Source organism: Petromyzon marinus, chromosome 51 (assembly GCF_048934315.1).
Source record: "Petromyzon marinus isolate PM22_M1 ecotype Great Lakes invasive population chromosome 51, UKy_Petmar_22M1.pri1.0, whole genome shotgun sequence".
Taxonomy (NCBI): Eukaryota; Metazoa; Chordata; class Hyperoartia; order Petromyzontiformes; family Petromyzontidae; genus Petromyzon; species Petromyzon marinus.
In genome coordinates, this window is record NC_133717.1 from 7,783,594 (window position 1) to 7,810,218 (window position 26,625).

A 26,625-nucleotide genomic window follows, 5' to 3' on the forward strand; every position below is an offset into this window, starting at 1 on the left:
CCTGCCGCCCGGCCGCGTCACCGCAGGGAGAGAGTTCCCCCTTCCATTGTCATCCCGCCGTCTCCATCCACGATTGCTCCCCTCCCCCGCCACCCCCCTCCCGCCTCCCCAAGGCCTTCTGTGTCGCCGGTCTCGGCTGCGTGCAACATTCTTTGTTCTTCTTGAATTTTTTTTCTTCTTTACATTTTTCGCGGCGAGCGGATCGCGTTCCGCTGTTTAGGTTTCAAAGAGGAATTGAGCGGAGGGTGTCTCTTGGGGGTTGGGGGGTTGGGGGGGGTGTTGGCGGGGGTGGGTGTGGGGCGAGCTTTTGAAAATACCGCTGGAAGAATTTGGCCGCGAGTTGCTCTTTGAAAATTAGATAATTGCCGCGAGAATCTGTACCCGACGCGACGTCGAAGGTGGAAGAAAATTGTTCGGGTCGATGGCGGGGAACTCGAGGGACGGGGCAGCGAGTCCTCGCTTTCAACGCTGAGCCAGCCGCCGGTGCATGCGATGAGACGCCGGGGTGTCGAAACCGATCCAGGGTTTTTTTGCTTACGCTGAATCAATGCCGCTGAAACTATTCACTCCCAGAAGGCGCTGGGTGGGGGGCGGGGGGGGGGGGGGGTGGGGCCCGGTGTATTGCGTAAAGAATTACTGTTGTTATTTTATTTGTATATGTGCAGACGGATGTGTGATACGGACGTCTTTGTCCGCCCGTCCGTTGTGTTATTTTTATTCTCCGCGATGACGCGAATGATATTTTGCGTTAGGCTACGTACCATTTTGCGTTGGCCTAGGACCCGTGTCGAACATCGAGGGTCCTCCTTCGCCTTTGACAAACGGCAGTTCACCGGCGTTGCTTCGTGCAAGCCTGACTCCGTGTCTTGAAACCGGTCGAGAGTTGTTGCCTGCGCTGAATCAGTGCGGCTGAAATGATTACTTCTTAGAAGTTGCGGTGGGGCCCCGATCGGTCGTGTAAAATAAAAAAAAAGCTTGACAGATATATATATTTTTTTTAAAGTAACGTCGTGACATTTATTATTCTGCTCATCCATTAAACAAGGGTTGCAATCACGTTTGCATCAAACGTAATACGTGTCGGGGCAGAGTATGGCGAGCCTTGCGCTGCAATCGGTTTCATTTTAAAAAACACAGACTATCCGGGCAATCGTTTGTCATGCGCTGGGAATTCCATGGCAAGCGTGGGGGCGGCGGGGAGGGCGGGAGAGTTGCAAAGCGGCCTGTTGCAGGAGTTTGCGGTTCGCATCTGGCAGGCCGCCCTGATCAATCCCGCCGGGTGTATTCACCGAGAAAATGCTCCGCGCCGTCCGCCTCACTGACAGTCAGAGATGTCGTGCGGAACCGAGTTTGGCCCTCGCGTCCCGTGACCCAATAAAAAAAAATGACGCGCGTGCTGCTCATTTAGGATTACACGCAGTGAGCATTCATCGCCCCCCCCTACCGGCAGACTAAAGCCCGCTCGGAGGCCAAGTGCGGAGTCTCCTCGTGCCACATTGGGATAAGCTGCCACTGAGGACGCCCTTTGAAAACGTGTCGATTTGCGGTGCGATGCAAGTCGCGTATCGCATGTCAAGCGACCCGATGCTCCCCCAGGCTTAGATGGTGGCTTTAATTAACGAAAAAACTGTACTAGGTATTTGTAAGCCCGGGGGGGGGGGGGGGGGGGAAGGGGGGAGGGGTGGGTGATGCTGTGCTTGCGGCCTATCGCGTCCGAAGCCCGAGTTGGAACACGGGCCCCTCGGCGGTGCTGGGTCAGCCTCCTCTCCACCGGAGTGCGCCGCTCGTTTTGATTCCCGTCCTCGTGGATTTCAGAACGCCGCCGCCGCCGCCGCCGCCGCCGCTGCCGGAGGGAAAGCGGCGACCTCTTCCACCGCCAGCCTCTCCGCCACCATCGCCAAGGCCCCACAGGTGCGCCGGACCCATTAAGGCAGATGCTCGTTAGAGGCCCAGCGCTGATGGGGGGGCCCGGTCTAGTTAGGGCCCCCCCCGCCCCGCCCGCGCCCCCCCCCTCGTGACACGGTGCAGGACGTGTAATGTTTCCACATGCGTGCCGCCTTTTAGATCCCTGCACCTGCGTGGAATTGGCACATTCGAGATCCCAGCGCCGCTGGTCGTGTCATTGTTAGAGCGCTGCGCTACAAACCCGGCGACATGAGTACGATTATGGCTCGTGAGTAATGAAAGTGGCGATTATCTGAACCGGGGCCGTCCTCCCCTAGGTCGACTTAGCTTTAAATGAGTACCTGGTGCGGTGTGTAGTAAACATCGCCAATGGGGAGACAAAGGCGGTTGGGCAGGTGATGGCCACTCACCCCCTCGTGTGGCGTGCCGGCCTTCATAGGTGCTCGCTAACAGCACTTGTCCCAGCAGTCTATTAAGGCTACACGGGGGATTTTTTTTCTTTTGCACCTGATTGTGGGTGCCATGGTGTGTATGAGTGCATGCCAGTGTACACAAGAGTGTTAATGCGTGCCAGTGTGTGTGCTAGTGTGCGTGCAAGTGTGCGTGCCAGTGTGTGTGTAAGTGTGCGTGCCAGTATGCGTACCAGTGTGTGTGTAAGTGTGTGTGTAAATGTGTGTGCCAGTGTGTGTGTGTAAGTGTACCGGCTCCAGTTTAACAGCAGAGGTCTCACTCTGAATCAGTCGAGCGGCAATATCTTTTCATCGGTTGCGTAACGCTGTGTGGAAGCTACCTGGTCTGTCGCTCCGCACTAAGCTTCAGGTCTTCTCGGCCACGGTCATTCCCTCCCTTCTCTATGCTTGCAAAACGTGGACCCCCCTAATGGAACATCTTCGCCAGTTAGAAACATTTAGGCTAGCCTGCCTACGATCCATCCTGGGTTTAACCAGGCTGGATTGTGTGAGGAGCTCAAGTCTTTGAAATATCTGGGCAAGGTCCCATCGGTGAGCTCCTCCGGCAGGCAAGGCTGCGTTGGCTGGGTCATGTAGCCCGCATGCCCAGCCACCGCATGCCGAAACAGCTTTTGTTCGGCCGGATCGAGGGGGCTAAATGGGCGCGGCACGGGTTAGAGAAGAGATGGAGTGATGTGGTACAGGAGGACGTGGAGCTGAGTGGACTTGCCGATGACTGGTACCAGCGGTGTCAAGATTGGCCTCTGTGGAGGAGGCTCGTGAAGGACGCTACTGGGCAGTTGGAGGTAGTCGCCCTCCAACAACAACGGAGGGCGGAGGAGCGATGCTCACAACAACGAGCGGAGCGCTGGGTGGCTAGAGCACAGCAGGTTGGCACAGTAGGGGGCACAGGTGGTGCATCAGCCAGTCATCTCAGTCATCTTAGTCAGTCGACCCGTGGCACTTGGGTCTGCCCCGTGACCTCCTGCCCGCGGGTGTTCGACACTTCACGTGGCCTCAAGGTGCACATGGCCTGGCACAAGCATCGTGGTGACGTAACCACCACTTAGTGGCGAATGGCGGTTGTTGTTGTAAGTGTGCGTGCAATTGTGTGTGCCAGTGTGCGTGCAAGTGTGCGTGCCAGTATTCTTGCCAGTGGGGTAGTGACGTGTCCCAGCGCTAGCGTTGTGTTCGCCGCTTGTTGCAGAGGTTCACGGTTCGAACCCAGCGGCCGCCCTGATTAATACTGCGGTTCAATTAACCGTGATTATGATACTCGGCATCGTCTGCTTCACTTACGGCGTCACGGTCCAAATTTGGCGAATTCTAAAACTTTCCCGCAAAGTCACTCCATTGGAATCTACGTATCATTACGCCGGCGTATCGATGCGTGTGCGAGTGTATTTTTACATATATGCGTTAGATCGTGAAGTCGAGTTTGCAAGCGTAATCTTGCAAGTGCCAATTGAGTGTGAGCGTGCGTACAAGTCATGCGCGACAGTGTTAATGTGCGCTCGCGTGCACTCGAGACCGCGTGTGTGTGTGTGCGTGTGTGTGTGTGTGTGTGCGTGAGGGCGTGTGTGTGCGTGAGGGTGTGTGCGTGAGGGTGTGTGCGTGAGGGTGTGTGCGCGCGCGTGCTTGGCAACATTACACCACGGGCTGGCCTATCCGTGCCGCGAGTTAAAACACAATTGGATGGGGCAATTCATTCTGCCAGAGCCGCGATAACTGCCAGACAGGCTGCTCGCAGGTAGCGGCGGTGCTGATTAAATTATACCGCGGCCTGCATAAATTTCACCGCTGTGACCGTGATACGTTGGGTGTGACTTTGGGGATGAATTAAGGCGAATGGGTGGCGGCAGCGTCCCGTGGTCGCACGCGGTGCGCGCAGTGGTCAGTGCGCGTCGGTGAAGTTGGCGAGCATAGACGCGGGAGAATAGTGCAGTACAACAGTGGATTATGCGACGTAAACCCCGCGGCAGCCTCTCACACCGGTGGACGCTCATCATCCACGCGTTATGCGGGCTCGGCCCTGCTTGGCTTCCAGAATATCCAGACATCGGGTGGTCTCTGGGTGATCACCCACCCACCCACCCCACTCCCAAACAATTTTGCTGTGTGTCACGTTGGCCTCCATAGGTGCTCGCCAACAGCACTTGCCCCAACAGTCTGTTGAGTCTACACAGGGTCACCGTCGTTTCTGCGTCCGCGTGCGTGTCTGTATCTCTGCTTGTGTGGTGAGCGGTAGTTGCAGCGGTTCGCGCGCCACGCTCCAAACCCGGTGACCCGCGGGACGACCTATTGTCGTCCGTGCGTCCGTGCGTACGTGCGTGTGCGTACGTGCATGTGTGAGCGCGTGTACATTTGTCTGTCCGTGCGTTCCTGTGCCAGGCTGGGGTAGAGGAGAGAGCCCCACTCTACCTGTTGATGGACAGCGTGGGCCCGAGTCAGCTGATCGTCTGCCTCTCCGTTCTGCCCCGCTGGGGAGCGTTTGGCTGGCATGAATCGCGGAAAGGTGAGCTGCATGATCGACCCACTGCTGGATGGACCAAGGTCTCCACGAGACGTTGCCAACTCTCACGGTCCCCGCAACGCACCCAGTGCGATGCAGCGCTCGCGGGCTGATGCTGTCGCTCCGTTGTCGCCAACGTTCAATAAAAGTAATTGCACGCCAGTTGTGAGGCGAAATCACTGCTTCTGAGATCTCGTCAAGTGACCTCTTACCCACACACACTCGGAGGTAGCACTCGTCCACCCTCCTTGAGACAGGGATAAATGTTGTTTTACTTCTAGCAGCGGGAGAATTACATAATGCTGGAGAAGGCGGTTTTATTTCAGGCAACTTAAACCTGGACTCGAACCCTGGGACCTCGGCAGTGCTGCACGGGGTTATCTTCGTCTTTGTTTGTCTTTCTCACCCTCTCCTCCTCAACTGTCCCTCATCCTCATCCCTCACCTCTGCTCACCCTCACCTGCTCCACCCACCTCCTCCACTCTCCCTTGTTCACTGTGGCCGGGCCGGCGTCGATTGGACGCACCTTCGTCGCCAGTTGAAATCTGACGCAGGGAGCCCCCGGTGACTCGGTCGCTCGGGATTCATCTCTCGCGGAATATTTTCCGGACCGCTGGGTGGACTGGAGAAGGTCCGCGCCCTCCAATGGGCACGGTTGGCTGCGTACGGTGCTTTAAATAAGTTCAACGTCCATAATGCAGGCTTTTTTGGGGTTAGATCGCCTAAATATATAAATGTGTCGTTAAACCCGCCACCACCCGAAACAGCCAAGTTGTAAGGTGTGTCACTTAAACAGAATGTGCCGATTCGTTACGAGTTCAGCAACACCGGTGTGTTGGAGAGTAAATCCACAACATTTACAATCAGAGTACGACGTTCCGCCAGCAATTGCAACCAGCTTCATCAGGCGTGCATTGGTGGTATGCGACTCGGACCCGTTGCCACCAAGGCCAAGTGGTGGCGTGGCCACACAAGGAGTGGCGGTGCCCGCGGAGGGTCAGGATGATACGTTGTTATTTTTCGCTGCAAGTAATCGTTTATGTAAAATACGGAATGATTAAAAATTCTGTCCCGTCCACGTGAATAATTGAACAATTGATCAAACGGCGCAGATACGGGCGAGGGGGGCGGAGGGGAGCGAGCGTTTAATTACACTCACCCTCCCTCACCATCACTACTCACCCTCCCTCACCATCACTACTCACCCTCCCTCACCATCACTACTCACCCTCCCTCACCATCACTACTCACCCTCCCTCACCATCACTACTCACCCTCCCTCACCGTCACTACTCACCCTCCCTCACCATCACTACTCACCCTCCCTCACCATCACTACTCACCCTCCCTCACCATCACTACTCACCCTCCCTCACCATCACTACTCACCCTCCCTCACCATCACTACTCACCCTCCCTCACCATCACTACTCACCCTCCCTCACCATCACTACTCACCCTCCCTCACCATCACTACTCACCCTCCCTCACCATCACTACTCACCCTCCCTCACCGTCACTACTCACCCTCCCTCACCATCACTACTCACCCTCCCTCACCATCACTACTCACCCTCCCTCACCATCACTACTCACCCTCCCTCACCATCACTACTCACCCTCCCTCACCATCACTACTCACCCTCCCTCACCATCACTACTCACCCTCCCTCACCATCACTACTCACCCTCCCTCACCATCACTACTCACCCTCCCTCACCATCACTACTCACCCTCCCTCACCATCACTACTCACCCTCCCTCACCATCACTACTCACCCTTCCTCACCATCACTTCTCACCCTCCCTCACCATCACTACTCACCCTCCCTCACCATCACTACTCACCCTCCCTCACCATCACTACTCACCCTCCCTCACCATCACTACTCACCCTCCCTCACCATCACTACTCACCCTTCCTCACCATCACTTCTCACCCTCCCTCACCATCACTACTCACCCTCCCTCACCATCACTACTCACCCTCCCTCACCATCACTACTCACCCTCCCTCACCATCACTACTCACCCTCCCTCACCATCACTACTCACCGTCACTACTCACCCTCCCTCACCATCACTACTCACCCTCCCTCACCATCATCACTACTCACCCTCCCTCACCATCACTACTCACCCTCACCGTCACTACTCACCCTCCCTCACCATCACTACTCACCCTCCCTCACCCTCCCTCACCCTCCCTCACCATCACTACTCACCCTCCCTCACCATCACTACTCACCCTCCCTCACCATCACTACTCACCCTCCCTCACCGTCACTACTCACCCTCCTCACCATCACTACTCACCCTCCCTCACCATTACTACTCACCCTCCCTCACCCTCCCTCACCCTTCCTCACCATCACTACTCACCCTCCCTCACCATCACTACTCACCCTCCCTCACCATCACTACTCACCCTCCCTCACCCTCCCTCACCCTCCCTCACCATCACTACTCACCCTCCCTCACCATCACTACTCACCCTCCCTCACCGTCACTACTCACCCTCACTCACCTTCACTACTCACCCTCCCTCACCCTCCCTCACCCTCCCTCACCATCACTACTTACCCTCCCTCACCATCACTACTCACCCTCCCTCACCCTCACTACTCACCCTCCCCCACCATCACTACTCACCCTCCCTCACCCTCCCTCACCCTTCCTCACCATCACTACTCACCCTCCCTCACCCTCCCTCACCGTCACTACTCACCCTCCCTCACCATCACTACTCACCCTCCCTCACCATCACTACTCACCCTCCCTCACCATCACTACTCACCCTCCCTCACCATCACTACTCACCCTCCCTCACCATCACTACTCACCCTCCCTCACCGTCACTACTCACCCTCCCTCACCGTCACTACTCACCCTCCCTCACCATCACTACTCACCCTCCCTCACCATCATCACTACTCACCCTCCCTCACCATCACTACTCACCCTCCCTCACCGTCACTACTCACCCTCCCTCACCATCACTACTCACCCTCCCTCACCCTCCCTCACCCTCCCTCACCATCACTACTCACCCTCCCTCACCATCACTACTCACCCTCCCTCACCATCACTACTCACCCTCCCTCACCGTCACTACTCACCCTCCCTCACCATCACTACTCACCCTCCCTCACCATCACTACTCACCCTCCCTCACCCTCCCTCACCCTTCCTCACCATCACTACTCACCCTCCCTCACCATCACTACTCACCCTCCCTCACCATCACTACTCACCCTCCCTCACCCTCCCTCACCCTCCCTCACCATCACTACTCACCCTCCCTCACCATCACTACTCACCCTCCCTCACCATCACTACTCACCCTCCCTCACCGTCACTACTCACCCTCCCTCACCATCACTACTCACCCTCCCTCACCATCACTACTCACCCTCCCTCACCCTCCCTCACCCTTCCTCACCATCACTACTCACCCTCCCTCACCATCACTACTCACCCTCCCTCACCATCACTACTCACCCTCCCTCACCCTCCCTCACCCTCCCTCACCATCACTACTCACCCTCCCTCACCATCACTACTCACCCTCCCTCACCGTCACTACTCACCCTCACTCACCATCACTACTCACCCTCCCTCACCCTCCCTCACCCTCCCTCACCATCACTACTCACCCTCCCTCACCATCACTACTCACCCTCCCTCACCCTCACTACTCACCCTCCCTCACCATCACTACTCACCCTCCCTCACCCTCCCTCACCCTTCCTCACCATCACTACTCACCCTCCCTCACCCTCCCTCACCGTCACTACTCACCCTCCCTCACCATCACTACTCACCCTCCCTCACCATCACTACTCACCCTCCCTCACCCTCCCTCACCCTCCCTCACCATCACTACTCACCCTCCCTCACCCTCCCTCGCCCTCCCTCACCGTCACTACTCACCCTCCCTCACCGTCACTACTCACCCTCCCTCACCCTCCCTCACCCTCCCTCACCATCACTACTCACCCTCCCTCACCATCACTACGGTGTCCTTTGCGGGCAGCGAAGCCACGAGGTTTCTTGTTTTAAATCACGAGTCCCTCCGCTAACGAGAGCTTGCGGCGCTTAGCGGTTTTGCCGCCGACCCTCGCATCGACGCCGGCGAGACGCCGCTCGCCACCCGGTTACCGAGCCCCACGCCCCTCCGTCGCCGCCGCCGCCGCCCTGCGAGACTCGTCTCTTTGTGCCGAACGGTAGCGTCAAAAATTCACCGCCGGGAGATCGTGCCGCGGCTCCAGGCCGTGAGGAGGGTGGGTAGTTGGGGACCCTCGCGGCTGAGACCGTCCGACTCGCCGCACTTTGTTGAGAGATCCGTCAAATTACCGGCGGCCAGATGCTGGATTCGAACGCGGGTTTTAAGCGGTGCTGGGTCAGTGTCCATCGGATTGCCGATGTGAAACCCCTGAGCCGCACCTACGATTGTCACGGTTGGCTACGTACAGTGCGAAAGAAGTTCCACATACATTCGGGCCACAGGGCTTCAAGCTTGTCACCAAATCTAACCGTGACCTTGCGGTTTATTCCTTGAGCCCAAATCACCCAGAATGCAACGAAAATATCATCTTGTCTTGAAAGCTAAGACGGGTGGAGCCTGGACAGCGCTTGGATGGAAGACTGTGCGGGAATACCCCGAGTCTATAGCCTTGGGATGCAAGGTGGCCAGATGCCTGTCCAGCGATGAATTGATAAAATCCATCTGCGCGGAGCTTCAAGTGTTCAGGTTTGGCACGACTGCGTAGGATTTCGACCATCGTGCTGTGCGGCTCTCCGACGCGTTTCCGGGTCGGACCGCGAGTTTTTTTTCGGCATGATGTCCGACGTTTCGCTCCACCTGCCTCTGGGATCCCTTCAAGTGACATCTTGAAGCGGGCAGCACTTTCCCAATCGCCCCTGTCACACGGATAAATATATTCATTCTCGGTTGCAATCTATCCCAATTAAGTGTAGAGCCAAGTTTAATGTCGCAACATTTTGTGTGTGCGCGTGTGCAGTCATCGGTGACATATTAACTCGTCACCTTAGGTGGCTTAGTCCTGGATTCAAACCCAGGATATTAAGGGTTTGCCGTCTCATCGCTCTGGTGTCTTGAGCCACCAGCCCCCCCTTCTCTAAGCTACGATTCTGATTGAAAGCAAACGGCATCTAGTTCCCGGTGGTTTAACACGTGGTGGTGGTAGTAGTAGCAGCAGGAGGCTTTCGCGATGAGTATAATCCATAAGAGTTTTTTTGGGGGTTAGATCGCTTAAATATAAATGTGTCATTAAACCCGCCACAAATCACCAATTAGAAAGGTTTGTCACGTACACAAAACGTGCCATTTAGTTACTGGTTCGGCACACGGGCGTGCTGGAGAGTAAACCCACGACAACATTTGCAGTTCGAGTAGCGTGACGTTTCGCCAGTGATTACAACAACCAGCATAATCAGGCGACAGCCAGAGTTGTGGAGAAATCCTCCTCCTGTTTCGGTCTTAAACAGATGCTTAAATGTTACGTCGTCACTTGTGAGCCAATGCAGGTGCGAGGACCAGAGGGAGGGAGGGGGTTAAAGCGTTCATATGAATTACAGTGGATATCTGTTATTGGTTTGGTTGTTCACAATTAATCCTGATGCCTTGTTAATCTTCGCCCGCCACCGCCCGGCCAAATCCACCCAGCAAACGACAGCGAAATTCTTTGGCGCGAGGTCGTGACGGGTAAAGGAAGATCCGACCGTGTCAGTGGTCGCCGAGCAGGATTCGCTCCCGGTTGCCAAACGAATACATTGTGATGAGCTCGCACTCATTACACACACACACAAAGAGCTTGCCGCAAATGAACCACGATACCTCGCTGCTGATCTTTGTGAAGGAGCATAAGCCATCGTCACGCTTACTCCGGTTATACTCGCAGCAGCAGCGGCTTTTGGCTGGACATCGAACAAAGACGACGGTCACCGTATCGCACAGCGCTTTCAGGTGCGCTTTTGCGTCCGTCTGGAATGCTCTTCTTTCCGATATTAGAAAGTCACTGGAGCTATGTACAGTTAAATAATCTAGATTGAAAACCCATTACTTTAGAACTCCTTTTTGTGTTTCGTTTGTTGTCCTTCCCCCACCAGCTCCAATTAGCGCGGTTGGCTACGTACTGTGCAAAAGAAGTTCATCATACTACATATTTACGAACGGTCACCGAGTTTAATAGTGGGTGGCTAAAGCCTGGATTCGAACCCAGGCTACCATCGTGGTCGGCTCAGTGTCCCAAACCTCCTGAGTCATTCGGCCTACCTCTACGCAAATCACATTGTCTAATGTTTCGACTGTTATTTTGTATTATTGGATGGGTGCAATATGCCCCAGTTTTTGAGCCGGGAGAAGTTTTCGGAACATTTAAGATGAAATAAACCGTTGGGCCACGTCCATATTTAGTTTAATTCTGGTCTGGCGGTGTGGGGTGGGGTGTCAAAGTCAGCTGGGAGCCGCGTGTGAAATTAGTAAAAAAAAAACAATGAGATGACATTTCTTAGCTGTGTGCTCCCAGTAGGCGAGTGATGTTTTTCCCTTCCACTCGCTTGCTGCTTCACTCGCTCGCTCAACCACCCACCTGCTCGCCTGCCCGCTCACCCACGTTAGCTCGCACTCTCTCTTGCCCGCGCACTCACCTGCTCGCTCACCCAACCACTCGCTCCCTCGCTTGCTCACCGTCTTACCCAACCAGCCACCCACTCACTCACCCACTCGCCCAATCCATGCACTTACTCGCTTACCCATCCACCCACCCATGTGCTCACTGTCTCACCCAACCATCCTCCCGCTCACCAACGCACTCACCAACCTGCTCCCCTGCCCGATAACTTGCTCGCTGACCCAACCACCTACCTGTTCACCGACCTAATCACCCCAATCTAAATGCATTAACATGAGAACATACATACGAGCAAACACACACATGACAAAGACCCCCCTTATAACCTGCACAAATTTTTGGGGAAAGTGCTATTTACGATTACCTATGAATGCCGGCACGGCACACGGGGGGGTGTGTCGCCGTCACCACGCCCGGCCGCCTTTATCGCCCGAATGTTTACACACCGCACCTCTAGGGGAGGCCCAGGACCGGTTCAGATAATCGTCATTGGTGTCGGCTGTGAGCAGTAATCGAACTCGGGTCGCCGGGTTTGTAGTGCAGCGCCTTGACCGCGACACTGCCGCTCCCCAGACACACCGCACGCACGCACACAGACGCAGATGCGTGCACGCACACAGACGCACACGCGCGCACACACACACACAACATGCTCTGTTTCTGTGGTCCGCCAACCGCCCTCTCCGTGGGGAGACGGATTAATCCAAGCTCTGCCCCCCCCGCCCCCTCGCCTCTCCCGCCATGCTCCCCTATATCATGGTATAAACACCAAATAGGAACCCACACTCTCTCGATTGAGGTTTGGCTGTCGAGATTGAAATTTGGTATATTAAAAAAAACTGCAGCTCGCTTGTACTGCGCGTGCGTGTGTGTGTGGCGACTCTGTGTGTGTGTGTTTGGTGAGGGGTGTGTGGTGGAGACGTGTGTGTGTGTGAGTGTTGTGGTGGAGACGTGTGTGGGTGCTTGATGGAGCTGTTTGTGGGTGGTGGATATGAGTCTGGGTGGTGTGTGTGGTGGAGATGTGTGTACGTGTGGTGGAGATGTGTGTGTGGGCGGTGTGTGTGGTGGAGCTGTGTGTGTGGTGGAGCTGTGTGTGGTTAATGAACAAGTGTGTGTGTGTGTGTGGGTGATGCCCGTGTGTTTTTTTTTAAAAGGTGGTGAGGGATGTAGGGAATAAGGAATGGAAGGTGGGCGGGAAGGAAGGAAGGAAGGAGAGGGGATCTATGATTAAGGGAGCAGCGGTAGGTGAGAGAGAAATAGAGAAGAGAGGGGGAGTGAGAATTGAGAGTAGAAATTTTCTACCGGATCCTCCTCCCCGACAGCCCAGGGCAATTAAAATCAATTCCAGGCGAGGCGCTCGACAGCCACCGTGCGCTGGCGGGGAATTACACAGAGAAGCTCGCTAGCTCCGCGTCTCGCTGCCTGGTGCCACGGCGGGCTCGGCAGAGACGTGCCGGTGCCGTGGGGAGTGAAGGGGGGGGGGGGTTTGTGCGTGTGGCGGATGAGAGTGTGGGTGGTGGGCGGTGTGTATGTGTGCGTGCACGTGGTTGTATCTGGAGAGTGGTAGTGTAGCGGTTAGCGCGCTGCGCTATGAACCCGGCGACCCGGGTTCGATTCCCACTCACGGCCAACACCAGTGACTATTATCTGAACCGATCCTGGGCCTCCCCTAGGTCGATTCAGCCTCAAATGAGTACCTGGTGCGGTGTGTAAACATCGTCACTAGGAAGACAAAGGCGGCCGGGCGTGGTGTTGACCACCCACCCCCCTCGTGTGCTCGCTAACAGCACTTGCCCCAACAGTCTGTTAAGGCTATACGAGGGATCTTTGTCTTTGTGTGGTTGCTCCTAAAGTCTGTTCAGGCGATGCGGGGGATCTTTGTCTTGGTGTGGTTGGGAGATTATGTATGATGTGTGGGCGGCGCGTGTGCGTGTCTGCGGGGAGCGGTAGTGTAGTGATGAGCGTGCTCGGCTACGAACCCGGCGACCTTGAGGTCGATTCCCACTCATTGCCCTCACCAGTGACGATTATCTGAACCGGCCCTGGACCTCCCCTAGGTCGACTCAGCCTCAAATGAGTACTTGGTGCGGTGTAGTAAACGTCGTCGCTGGGGAGACAAAGCCGGCCGGGCGTGGTGCTGGCCACCCACCCCCTCGTGTGCCGTGCCGGCCTTCATAGGTGCTTGCTCACAGAACTTGCCTCGACGGTTTATTGAGGCTATACGGGGCATCCTTGTCTGATGTCCTCTGCGTGTTGTGTCTGTCCATGTGCGCCTCTCGAACATCGACCACCATCGCCACCACAGATGGTCCAGTTCTTCCCGTGCGTGCGAGTAGTGCGCGTTGTTCCCGTGCCCCGGCCTTCACAGCTGCTTCTCGCCAACAGCGCTCGCCCCAACGAGTCTGTTCAGCCGGGGGGGGGGGGGCATCGGTGGTGGTGGTGTTGGGGTGGGGGAGTCTTCGCGGGAAGAACCGCGCCATCATAAATATGGATGACCCCGCCGTGTTCGCAAGCGAGCCTACCCAGGGTGAAAGCCCTGGAGCTGATTGTGCCCTGGCTGGGATGGGTACGGGGGGGGGGGGTAAGGCGTCCACGGCGAGTGTGTTGGGGGGGGGGGTGACGGCAGCATTTACGACGCCGATTTAGGCCCCCCGGTAAACAGCTTTCGCCGTAACCCGGAGGCCCCGTTCGTATCGATCAGCGCACCCTTCGACGTCTTAAGCAGTGTCGGATTTATCAGCTTGGTACGCGCTAGCTGGGAAAACACGTTTCGGTTGGGGGTGGGGGGGGGTTGTGAGGAGGTGAGGCACGGGGGGCAAGGGCTATGGGATGGGAGTCACGATGATGATGACGACGATGATGATGACCTTGTACTGTTACCATTGTATGATTAATTTTTGATTTTGCTTGATCGTAGGGTTTTCATTTGCTTATGTAGTGGCTGTTGCATATATTATTAATGTACGGCGTTATGGGATGCTATTAGCATGAATGACGCAATAATAAGTAGTATTATTATGACCATTAGCCCGAACCCAGTCCACATGTATTTTTAGTAGAAGGTGATTGTCTCTAGCTCACTGTCAAGTTGTTCTAAGCTATGCTATTTTTATTTCAGCAAGTAGGGTCCGCTGAGCAATGTAGCGACCTGGCCACAAATGATTGCTCAACGAAGTGGCTCATTACGTGTAACTGTATAACAGCGAAATACTCCGAATGCACGTCGATTCTAAATGTGGAGAGAAAATGTGGAGAGAAAAACATGAGGACACGGGGAAAAAATTATCGTGGCAACGGGGAGGGAGAAAAACACCGCAAACTCCAAATATACAGCAGCAGCAGGCGTCAGGGTCGGGATCAAACCCACGACCTCCTGTATACCAGGCGAGGGAGTTAACATCTGCTAGCCACCGTGATGATGATGAGAGAGAGAGACACGCAAACTCCAAACATACAGCAGCAGGCGTCAGGGTCGGGATCAAACCCACGACCTCCTGTATACCAGGCGAGGGAGTTAACATCTCCTAGCCACCGTGATGATGATGAGAGAGAGAGACACGCAAACTCCAAATATACAGCAGCAGGCGTCAGGGTCGGGATCGAACCCACGACCTCCTGTATACCAGGCGAGGGAGTTAACATCTCACCATGGGGGGCAACAGAGCCCCCCTTTGTCCCCCACCGCGGCTTCACCTCTGCGTGCCGCGTGCTCTCTGGCGGCGTGCAGACGACGCGGAGGCCGGTGGGAGCGCGGGGCCCGGTTCGCTGGTGGCCAGTCACCACTCGTGGACTCAGCCGGTGAAGTACGGTTCGGCCGCCCTGAGAATCCACACCTCCGCCAGCAAGGCCATGGCTCTCTGCCTGCCGCCCGGGTGAGAGTCTAACTCACGGCACAGCACCCCTCGCCGCACTCACCGCACCTCACCGCGCACTCGGCAACACGGAGACCTCGCCACGCACCTCACCAGACATCTCACCACACACCTCACCAGACACCTCACCAGACAGCTCACCAGACAGCTCACCACACACCTCACCACACACCTCACCAGACAGCTCACCACACACCTCACCACACACCTCGCCACGCACCTCACCACACACCTGACCAGACATCTCACCACACACCTCACCACACACCTCGCCACGCACCTCACCACACACCTGACCAGAAATCTCACCACACACCTCACCACACACCTCACCATACACCTCACCACACACCTCACCAGACATCTCACCACACACCTCACTACACACCTGACCAGACATCTCACCACACACCTCACCACACCTCACCACACACCTCACCACACACGTCACCACACACCTCACCACTAGGGCTGAACGATTTGGGGAAAATATCTAATTGCGATTTTTCTGACAGATATTGCGATTGCGATTTGATTTGCAATTACATTTTTAAAAGTCAAGCTTCAGTTCAATATTCACTGTGTAATAGATTTAAAACATGTGATGGAGCATTACCACGTGATACCATCAACATGTGAACTGCTCTATATATTCTAATGCATGGATGAGAACTTAGCAGATATGAATTGCTTCCAACATGTATTTATTAAAATGTTTTAATTTAAATAGAACAATCAAACATAGAACAATTTGTTAAAACAATTCCAATAAGAAAGTAATAGGACTTTTCAAATCGCAAAAAAATAACATCCTTTGCGATTTGCTAATCGCGTTGTTTCAAATACGTGGTTCGATTTGAAATCGATTAATCGTTCAGCCCTACTCACTACGCCCTCAGCAACACGGAGACCTCACCACACACCTCACCACACACCTCACCACACTCCTCACCACACCTCGTGTTGGAATGACTTTATTCAGGTGGCATCCCAGAGCCACTGCTACACTCCCTTACCCAATCTAAAGTGGCACTCCTGTTATAAACCTGCAAAGACCACGTGTTATGTGGTGATCAAGTCAAGAATTATAATCCTTTCAGCTGCATTAATCCAAATTAACTGAAAAAAACAATTTAACGGTGATGGCTTTTATTGTGTGCAGTCATTGATTGGCGGGCTGAAGTAGGCCACCTACCCGCTGCACTTGAGAAATCGGTTTAATCGCGGGCTGCTGAAACCTGGATTCGAGCCCAGGTGTTGGTGTTGTTGTTGTTGTTGTCGAGTGCTTATTGGCTCGGTGTGTCTCTCTTGCACAGCCATTGTGAACCCCCCCCCCTCCACCCCCCCCCCCCAAGCCACTGGGCTTCAGTCTCGTCACCAGATCTAACCGTGCGACCTTCCGCTGTTTTATTTCGGCCAGATCACCCAGAATTTCACCCGGCTCTCGTGACATATCGGAATTCTAAGCAGGTTTTCCGGGCCCGGTCACTGCTTTGACGGGAGACTGCCCGGGGAACGGCCAACTCGGCCTGCAAAGGAGACCAGCGGATAACAGCAAAGCAGTGGGCTTTTGGAATCCCATCGGTGCGGAGTTTAAAGCTTTAGGGTTAGCGCCGGCTTTTCTGCGAGCTCTGCCGTTGCGGCTCTCCGCTGCGATGTCCGGCGTTTCGCTCCACGCAGCCTGAATTTAGTTCCTGAAGGAGCTCCCTGCACCTGAAGCGGAAAACGTCGGACATCGCGCCGAACAACGCGTGGCGGTGCAGTCCGAAAAACACATCGCAGGGTTGTCCGGGTGATCGGGCTGTCTGTTCGGGTCACCTCCTCGTACGCTCCGGTTGCTTCCCCATACAAAGCCAGACTCTTATTGAACGGGAATTGTCAAACGTCTCAATGTAGCAGCACCCTACTGCCTAATAAGAGGCTCGAGGCTGATTGAGGCTTTTCTGGTTAAACGAATTGGCATGACAACCACTCTATTATAATCACCGAGTCAGTCTTGTCCGTAAACCCGCGTCACTGCGCGCATGCTCAACTATCTGCACGTGGCACGAGACAGGCACATAATTACACAGGTGCCTACCCTCTTGATAATAATTATAATGGATTCTCCGTAATTATATATTTTTGGCTGATAAAAATAATAATTGTTCGGTGTAATTAAGGTGACAGCTTGTGGCAGGAATGGTATTGATGAACAGGCTGGCTGTGAGTGAGCGGGTGACTCAACGCCTTCAATTTGCCTTGCGATCCATTGACATCACCGCTTCCTTTCTGCCCTTCCCACGCCCGCCCTGCCCCTGCATCCCCCCCCCCCCCCGACGCCTGCCCTTTTTGCCCTGACCAGCCGATGCCTCTGCCCCCTTCCCTATCTCCTTCGTGCTGCCAATTTCTCGCGTCTGCCGGCCGACCCTGCGGTGACGGCCGAGCAGCAGCGAGCCCGCGGCTTGTCGCAGCGCCGTGTGGAGCGGCCCGCCCTGGTCTACAGGGCTGCTTTAACAACCCGCGACTGAGCAGGCAGTGGTGGAATTCCAAATTCCTATTTGCATGGGCGAGTCTCGCCATAGAACAACCACCGGGGCTGCATCAACGCCACCGCCCCCCCCCCCCCACCCCCACACCACAACTCGTCCGATTTGCGAGCCGCTCGCTCGACCGCTGAGCAACCTCCGCGGTTTTAAAACCGCGGCGCGTATTCACCGCGTGCACCGCAGCGAACATTCGAGATCCCCGCGGCCTCCGGTCGGAATTATTATTATTATTTTTTTAAAGAGTAGGTTCGGCAGGTTAGGCCGTCGCGCGCCGGCGTCACGGCTCGCGAAATTTTGCCGAAAGCTAAAGAAGCTGCTCGGAAAAAAAAATGTTTACCCCGTGACGGGTTGAGCGACGTAGCGCCTCCGCTCCCCGACAGCGAGACTCCCGCCGACTGCACCCGTGCGTGTGGCCCGGCGCCTCCCTTCGCGGTCGCCTCGCGCTCTCATCGGAACAGCGCAAGCACCAACATGTTCCCATGATTTGACTTTGACGGATTGGTGTTCACCCCATCCCATCCATAGGACGAGCCGTCAAAGACAAAGGTCACCCGTGTAGGCCTTCAGCAGACTGTTGGGGCAAGTGCTGTTAGCCAGCAGCAACTATGAAGGCACCATGCCCGGCCACCTTTGTCTCCCCTGGTAGCGATGTTTATACTTCACACCGGGTACTCATTTGAGGTGGAGTCGACCTAGGGGAGGCCCAGAACCGGTTCAGATAATTGTCACTGGTGTTGGCCGTGAGCGGGAATTGACCTCGGGTCGCTGGGTTTTGGAGCGCAGTGCACTCGCCGCTGCACTACCGCTCACGTACACACACATACCTGTTGACCAATCGAACAAATCCGTACGGTTATTTGTTATTCGTACAAGTAGTCATATTTATGTTTTATTTCACCAGGTAAGGGCCACTGAGCTACGTAGATTTTTTTCAGCAGCCACCTGGTCACAAAGGATAGCTCGACGAAGTGGCTCATCGTCACGTGTAAATGTACAGCAGCCAAATACTGTGAACACGTGATGTTGATTCTAAATGTGGAGGGGAAAAAAACGGAGGGACCCGGAGAAAAAAATCCACGCGACCACGGGGGGAGAGAGAGAGACACACACGCAAGCTCCAAATACATACAGTGAGGGAAAAAAGTATTTGATCCCCTGCTGATTTTGTACGTTTGCCCACTGACAAAGAAATGATCAGGCTATAATTTGAATGGTAGGTTAATTTGAACAATGAGAGACAGAATAACAACAACAAAAAATCCGGAAAAACGCATGTCAAAATTTTTATAAATTTATTTGCATTTTAATGAGGGAAATAAGTATTTGACCCCCTCTCAATCAGAAAGATTTCTGGCTACCAGGTGTCTTTTATACAGGTAACGAGCTGAGATTAGGAGCACACTCTTAAAGGGAGTGCTCCAAATCTCAGCTTGTTACCTGTATAAAAGACACCTGTCCACAGAAGCAATCAATCAGATTCAAAACTCTCCACCATGGCCAAGACCAAAGAGCTCTCCAAGGATGTCAGGGACAAGATTGTAGACCTACACAAGGCTGGAATGGGCTACAAGACCATTGCCAAGCAGCTTGGTGAGAAGGTGACAACAGTTGGTGCGATTATTCGCAAATGGAAGAAACACAAAAGAACTGTCAATCTCCCTCGGCCTGGGGCTCCATGCAAGATCTCACCTCGTGGAGTTGCAATGATCATGAGAACGGTGAGGAATCAGCGCAGAACTACACGGGAGGATCTTGTCAATGATCTCAAGGCAGCTGGGACCATAGTCACCAAGAAAACAATTGGTAACACACTACGCCGTGAAGGACTGAAATCCTGCAGCGCCCGCAAGGTCTCCCTGCTCAAGAAAGCACATATACATGCCCGTTTGAAGTCTACCAATGAACATCTGAATGATTCAGAGGACAACGGGTGAAAGTGTTGTGGTCAGATGAGACCAAAATGGAGCTCTTTGGCATCAACTCAACTCGCCGTGTTTAGAGGAGGAGGAATGCTGCCTATGACCCCAAGAACACCATCCCCACCGTCAAACATGGAGGTGGAAACATTATGCTTTGGGGGTGTTTTTCTGCTAAGGGGACAGGACAACTTCACCGCATCAAAGGGACGATGGACGGGGCCATGTACCGTCAAATCTTGGGTGAGAACCTCCTTCCCTCAGCCAGGGCATTGAAAATGGGTCGTGGATGGGTATTCCAGAATGACAATGACCCAAAACACACGGCCAAGGCAACAAAGGAGTGGCTCAAGAAGAAGCACATTAAGGTCCTGGAGTGGCTTAGCCAGTCTCCAGACCTTAATCCCATAGAAAATCTGTGGAGGGAGCTGAAGGTTCGAGTTGCCAAACGTCAGCCTCGAAACCTTAATGACTTGGAGAAGATCTGCAAAGAGGAGTGGGACAAAATCCCTCCTGAGATGTGTGCAAACCTGGTGGCCAACTACAAGAAACGTCTGACCTCTGTGATTGCCAACAAGGGTTTTGCCACCAAGTACTAAGTCATCTTTTGCAGAGGGGTCAAGTACTTATTTCCCTCATTAAAATGCAAATCAATTTATAAAAATTTTGACATGCGTTCTTCTGGATTTTGTTGTTATTCTGTCTCTCACTGTTCAAATAAACCTACCATTAAAATTATAGACTGATCATTTCTTTGTCAGTGGGCAAACGTACAATATCGGCAGGGGATCAAATACGTTTTTCCCTCACTGTAGCAGGCGGTCAGGGTCGAGATCGAACCCGCGAACTCCTGTATACAAGGCGAGATAGTCAACATCTCCTAACTACCGTGATGATTATGAGAGAGACACGCAAACTCCAAATATACAGCTGGCGGTCAGGGTCGGGATCGCCACCGCGAACTCCTTCACACCAGGCGGCAGGCGGTATAACGTCTCGCCACCGCGGACGACGGCAAAAATGAGCGTTGCCAGTGTTTGCCGGTCGACAACCCCTTTGTGTGGAAATGCCGGCGTGCGGAATTCCTCCTGCTTGACGGCGATACTCAGAGGCGCCTGATTAGCGCCGGCCCTCAGCGAGGGTCGTGATCGCGGCAGAGGCGAGGGGCTCGCTGATCGCAGGGCGGCGGCGAGACTCGGACAGAGCCACTTGGCTGGCGGTGGAGTTGAAGCGCCTGAACGTTTGGATGGGCGCGCGTGTGTGGGTGTGGTGTGTGGGTGGTAGTGGAGCGGTTAGCGGCGCTGCGCTACGAACCTTGCGACCCGAATTCGATTCCCGCTCACGGCCAAAACCAGTGGCGATTATCTGAACCGGTCCTGGGCCTCCCCTAGGTCGACTCAGCCTCAAATGAGATACCTGGTTCGATGTGTAAACATCGTCACTAGGGAGACAAAGGCGGCCGGGCGTGGTGTTGGCCACCCACCCCCTCGTGTGCCATGCCGGCCTTTATAGGTGCTCGCTAACAGCACTTGCTCCTCCAGTCTGTTCAGGCTATATGGGGGATCTTTGTCTTTTTTGTGTGTGGGTGTGCGTGTGTGGGTGCTCGCTAACAGCACTTGCCCCAACGGTCTGTTAAGGCTATACTGGGGTATCTATGTCTTTGTTTTTGTGTGTGGGTGCAGTGGAGTGGGTTTAGTTGGGAGCGCGCTGCGCTACGATCCCGGCCACCCCAGTTCGATTCCCGCTCACCTGGCGCGATGTGTAAACATCGCCGCTGGGGAGACAAAGGCGGCCGGGCGTGTTGCTTTCCACGCCACCACCTGATGCGCCGTCCCGGCCTTCGTAGGGTGCTACTCGCTAACAGCACTTGCCCCAAGAGCCCGTCAAGGCTATGGGTTGGGGGAAGTGGGATCTTCGTCTTTTGTGTGGGTATGTCGGTGGGTATGTCGGTGGGTATGTCGGTGGGTATGTGCACGTGCATGACCGCCTGCATACCCGATCGTGCGATCGTGTGTGTCTTTGTCTTGTTTGCGCGTGTGGGCATCTGTGATGGGATGCGCGCCTTCACGGGCGTGTGCTCTGGCGCGCGCGTGTGACTGCGCGTGTGTGTGTGCCTGTGCGTGTGACTGTGCGCGTGTATGTGTGTGTGCCTGTGCGCGTGTTTGTTGCTGTGCGCGTGTGTGCGTGTCTGTGCGCGTGTGTGTGTGTGCCTGTGCGTATGTGTGTGTGCGACTGCGCGCGTGTATGTGTGTTTGCCTGTGCGCGTGTATGTGTGACTGTCCGCGTGTGTGTGTCTGTGCGCGTGTGTGTGTGACTGTGCGCGTGTGTGTGTGTGACTGTGCGCGTGTGTGTGTGTGACTGTGCGCGTGTATGTGTGTGTGACTGTGCGCGTGTATGTGTGTGACTGTGCGTGTGTATGTGTGTGTGCCTGTGCGCGTGTATGTGTGTGTGCCTGTGCGCGTGTGTGTGTGTGACTGTACGCGTGTGTGTGTGTGCCTGTGCGCGTGTATGTGTGTGTGCCTGTGCGCGTGTGCCTCTGCGCGTGTATGTGTGTGTGTGTGCCTGCGCGCGTGTGTGTGCCTGTGACTGCGCGCCCCTGTGGCTGTCTGGATCCACAGCTGTGTGTGCGTGTGCGTTGCTGCGTATGGGCGCGTGGGGTAGCGAGCGTTCGCGATTGTGGGCGTAAATGCGCGCGCGCGCGTGTGTGTGCATAGATAGACACGTGCGTGTGTTGTCCTGTGTGTAGGTGTGCATGTGTGTCTGTGCGCCTGTACGCCGCATCTAATAGTTGCTGTTCACACGTGTGTGTGTGTGTTTGCTTCCCCTGCATCGGGTGCAGAATCAGGGTTGCTGTTGTGAATATCTTTTGAGGTTGCACATCTGTGCGTGTGTGTGCGCGTGTGTCTCGGTGGATGTCTGTGCAAATAGAACCATATATTTAGTTACGTGTTCATGTGTTTGTATGTGTTGGTGTATGTGCGTGTGCAATGTCTATGTGTGGATATACGTTTGCACGTGTGGGTATATGTGTTTCTATGTGGGTGTGTGCATGTGTGGGTGTGTGCATTTGCATGTGTGGGTATGTGTGTGTGCATGTGTGGGTATGTGTATTTGCATGTGTGTGCATGTATGTGCATGTGTGGGTATGTGTATTTGCATGTGTGGGTATGTGTGTGTGCACGTGTGGGTATGTGTGTGTGCACGTGTGGGTGTGTGCATGTATGTGTGTGGGGAGCGGTAGTGTAGCGGTTAGCGCGCTGCGCTATGAACTCGGCGACACGGGTTCGATTCCCGTTCACAGCCAACACCAGTGACGATTACCTGAACCGGTCCTGGGCCTCCCCTAGGTCGTCTCAGCCTCAAATGAGTACCTAGTGCGGTGTGTAAACATCGCTACTGGAGAGACAAAGGCGGTCGGGCGTGGTGCTGGCGACCCACCCCCTCGTGTACCGTTCTGGCCTTCATTGGTGCTCGCTAACAGCACTTGCCCCTACAGTCTGTTAAGGCGATATGGGCGATATGGGGGGTTTTTGTATGTATGTGTGGGCGCACGTGTGGGTGTGTGTGCATGTGTCCTTGTGGCTATATATGCACATGCGTGTGCTTTTGTTCATGCGGTCGTGGTGCTCGCACAGTGGATATCTCTGAATCTGCGTGTTCCGCGTGTGTGTACGCAATTCTTGCGCGCGTACGCCCGCACGCGTAATGCATGTGCGCACGTGAGTGAGTGCATGCGCGCATGTCGCACGCATGTCGCACGCATGTTTGCGCGCGCGCGCGCGCCCCCAGGCAGCGGGAGGCAGAAACGCCTCTCGTTTGCAGGTCACTGCTGCGTGACTTTACTTACATTCTTTCCGAATTCATTCGCACCTTCGCTCGCTCAGCTTCTGCACGGCGTAGGAGGGGAGGGACGGGGCGCGGTGGAGAGGGGGGGAGGGCGCGGTCGTGGGGAGCGATTCCGCAGCGGTTAGCGCTACGGAGCCCGGCCAGCCGAGTTCGATTACCGCTCACTGCCATCACCGGTGACGATTGTCTGAGCCGGTCGCGGGCCTCCCCTAGGTTGACTCGACCACAAATGGGTACCTGGTGCGGGGTGCGAACATCGCCGCTGGGGAGACAAAGGCGGCCGGGCGTGGTGCTGCCCACCCACCGCCTCGTGTGCCGTGCCGGCCTTCATAGGTGCTCGTTAACGGCACTTGCCTCGACAGCCTGTTAAGGCTGTACGGGGGATCTTTGTCTTTTTTCGCCTAAGTGCAGTTGCGGTTGGCCATAGAAGAGTGTGTTGGGTGGGGGTGGGGGGAGGGGGCGGGGTTTGTAGGGGAGGGGGCGTGGCGTGCGAGGGTCCATTGTGCGACGCGCAGCGACACCGCGTGGCGAGGGCTCTGGTGAACTCGACGATTTGGTTGGCGATAAAAGCGTTCCGCAGCCACAGGCAGCAGCAGCAGCAGGAGCAATCGTTCTGTTTGATGGAGCGCGCCGTACAAGACGCAGACGCAGCAGCAGCAGCACCAAGATACTCAGGGCGACGATCATTCGGCGGAATGCAAACAAAATGCCGAGGTAATGCTTCAAGCGAATGCTTGAAAGCCATTTGCCTTGAGAAGATTTAGGACGAGTTTGAAGGATGTCCGCAGGCTCGGAGAGAACCCCGAAACGAACGTCTCGCGGACGAGTCTGGAGGGCTCGACGGGGGGAAAAAAGTATCTGGGGCCGTCCATAAATGACGTCACGCGAATTTGGACGATTTTTGACCCCCCTCGTCACACGGCATCACAAAAATTCAGACCCCCCCCCCTCAAATATGACGTCACAAAGCTCTGCCCCCCCCCCACCAAAAAAATTAAAATAAAACACGCTTCAAATCGCTTTAAACTATTGTTATTGTATTGCGTATTTAATGTGGCGCTGCACTCTGATGTTGTAGGAGAACACATTTATCAAAAAGTCTATTTAATTAAGTAGAACGTGTTTGTCTATATTTATTTAAAGTTGCGCATTTTGACGTGACGTCACATTTCTCAAACACCCTCCCCCCCTCTCGTCACACATCGTCACAAATGTCTGAACCCCACCCCTAGGTGCGTGACGTCATTTATGGACGGCCCCTCTGTCCACCGTAGACCGAGGGACCTTTCCTGCGTCTTTGGATTTTCCGAGGGACAACATTTTGTCCCAAGGGACAACATTTTGTCCCAAGCGACAACTTCTGGCAGCGTCTTTGTGCATGTGCACGATTGATTCCCAGGCGTGCGCTAATGACCCCGTATGAGTAGCGTGTGGGTTAGTTGCGCTGCACTACGAACCTGGCTAGCCGAGTTCCGTTCCTGCTCACAGGGAGCACCGGTGACGATTACCTGAACCGGTCCTGGGCCTCCCCTAGGTCGACTCAGCCTTAAAGGAGTACCTGGTGCGGTGTGTAAAACATCGCCACTGGGGAGAGATAGGCGGCCACCCACACCCTCGTGCGCTATACCGGCCTTCATAGGTGCTTGCTAACAGCACTTGCCCCAACAGTCTGTAAATGCTTTACGGGGGATCTTTGTCTTTGTGTACGTGTGTGTGCTCACGGCCAACACCAGTGACGGTTATCTAAACTGGTTCTGGGCGTCCCCTAGGTCGACTCAGCCATAAAGGAGTACCGGGGGTGGTGTGTAAACATCGTCACTGGGGAGACAAAGGTGGTCGGGCGCGGTGCTGCCCACCCACCCCCTGGTGTGCTGTGACGGCCTTCGTTGGTGCACACTGCTCACCTCAACAGTCTGTTGAAGGCTACACGGGAGTTCTTCGTCTCAGAATGAGAATCTGTAATTTCCCTGGAGGAATCCGATGAGCTACGAAGCGCTTCTTCACTGGACATCTGTGAAAAAGAGCTTCAAAGCTCATCGGATTCCTCCAGTCTATAAATACATATTCCGATTCTATGTGTAAACATGATCTACGCACGCGTGTAAGTCTACGGTCGCGTGTGTGTGTGTGTGTGTACGCCCGTGCGCGCACACACACACACGACCAAGTGTACGCCCGTGCGTGCGTGCACTTGCCCCAACAGTCCGTTAAAGGCTCCGCGGGTGATGTTTCTGTTTTGTGCAGGAGGCACGTGCTGTGTCTGCGCGTGATGGCGCCGCACGGGCTGCACCTGCACGCATGCAGCTCCACGCGCTTCCTGCTCGGAGACGAGGACTCCGTGCTGCCACACCTCGCCAAGGTCATCCTCGCGGCCCACGCGCCGTCGTGGCGTGAACACACGTGTGAACACGTGTGTTCACGCGCCGTCGTAGCGTGAACACACGTGTGAACACGTCGACACGCGCGTGAACACACGTGTGAACACGTTATGTGCGGCAGTGGTGGCAGGGACGTGAGAGAGATGGCCATGGGGGTCTCTTCATCCATCGCCATCATGCTGATGATGATGATGATGGTGGCGATGATTATGGTGATGGTGACGATAACGATTTTGGTGACAGTTATGGTGGTGATGATGTTGATGAACATGATAGTGATAACGATGGTGGTGATGACAATTATAACAATGATGATGACAATGACCACATTGATAATGCTGATGATAGCGATAAAGATGATGATCATGATGGCCATTATGACATTGGTGATGACGATGATGTCGTCCTTCGTGACAGTGATGTCGATGATGACGACGACGATGACATTGTTGTTGACGATGACGATGACAGCGTTGTTGACGATGACGACGTCGAAGATGACGTCACCGTTGACGATGACGACGAAGTCGACGATGCCATCGATATTGACGATGATGACGAC

At 54.8% G+C, this 26,625-nt stretch overlaps 1 protein-coding gene across 3 annotated transcripts in view; it reads left to right on the top strand.

The window, feature by feature from the left end:
- Positions 1–26,625, top strand: part of ADGB (androglobin) — a 193,333-nt gene that overhangs the window by 134,228 nt on the left and 32,480 nt on the right. For all 3 annotated transcript variants that reach the window (XM_032973450.2, XM_076074936.1, XM_032973475.2), the window contains 4 exons: positions 1,816–1,911; positions 4,746–4,869; positions 15,251–15,395; positions 25,930–26,044. In XM_032973450.2, coding sequence (XP_032829341.2) covers positions 1,816–1,911; positions 4,746–4,869; positions 15,251–15,395; positions 25,930–26,044 — 480 coding nt within the window. The remainder of the gene's footprint in view (positions 1–1,815; positions 1,912–4,745; positions 4,870–15,250; positions 15,396–25,929; positions 26,045–26,625) is intronic.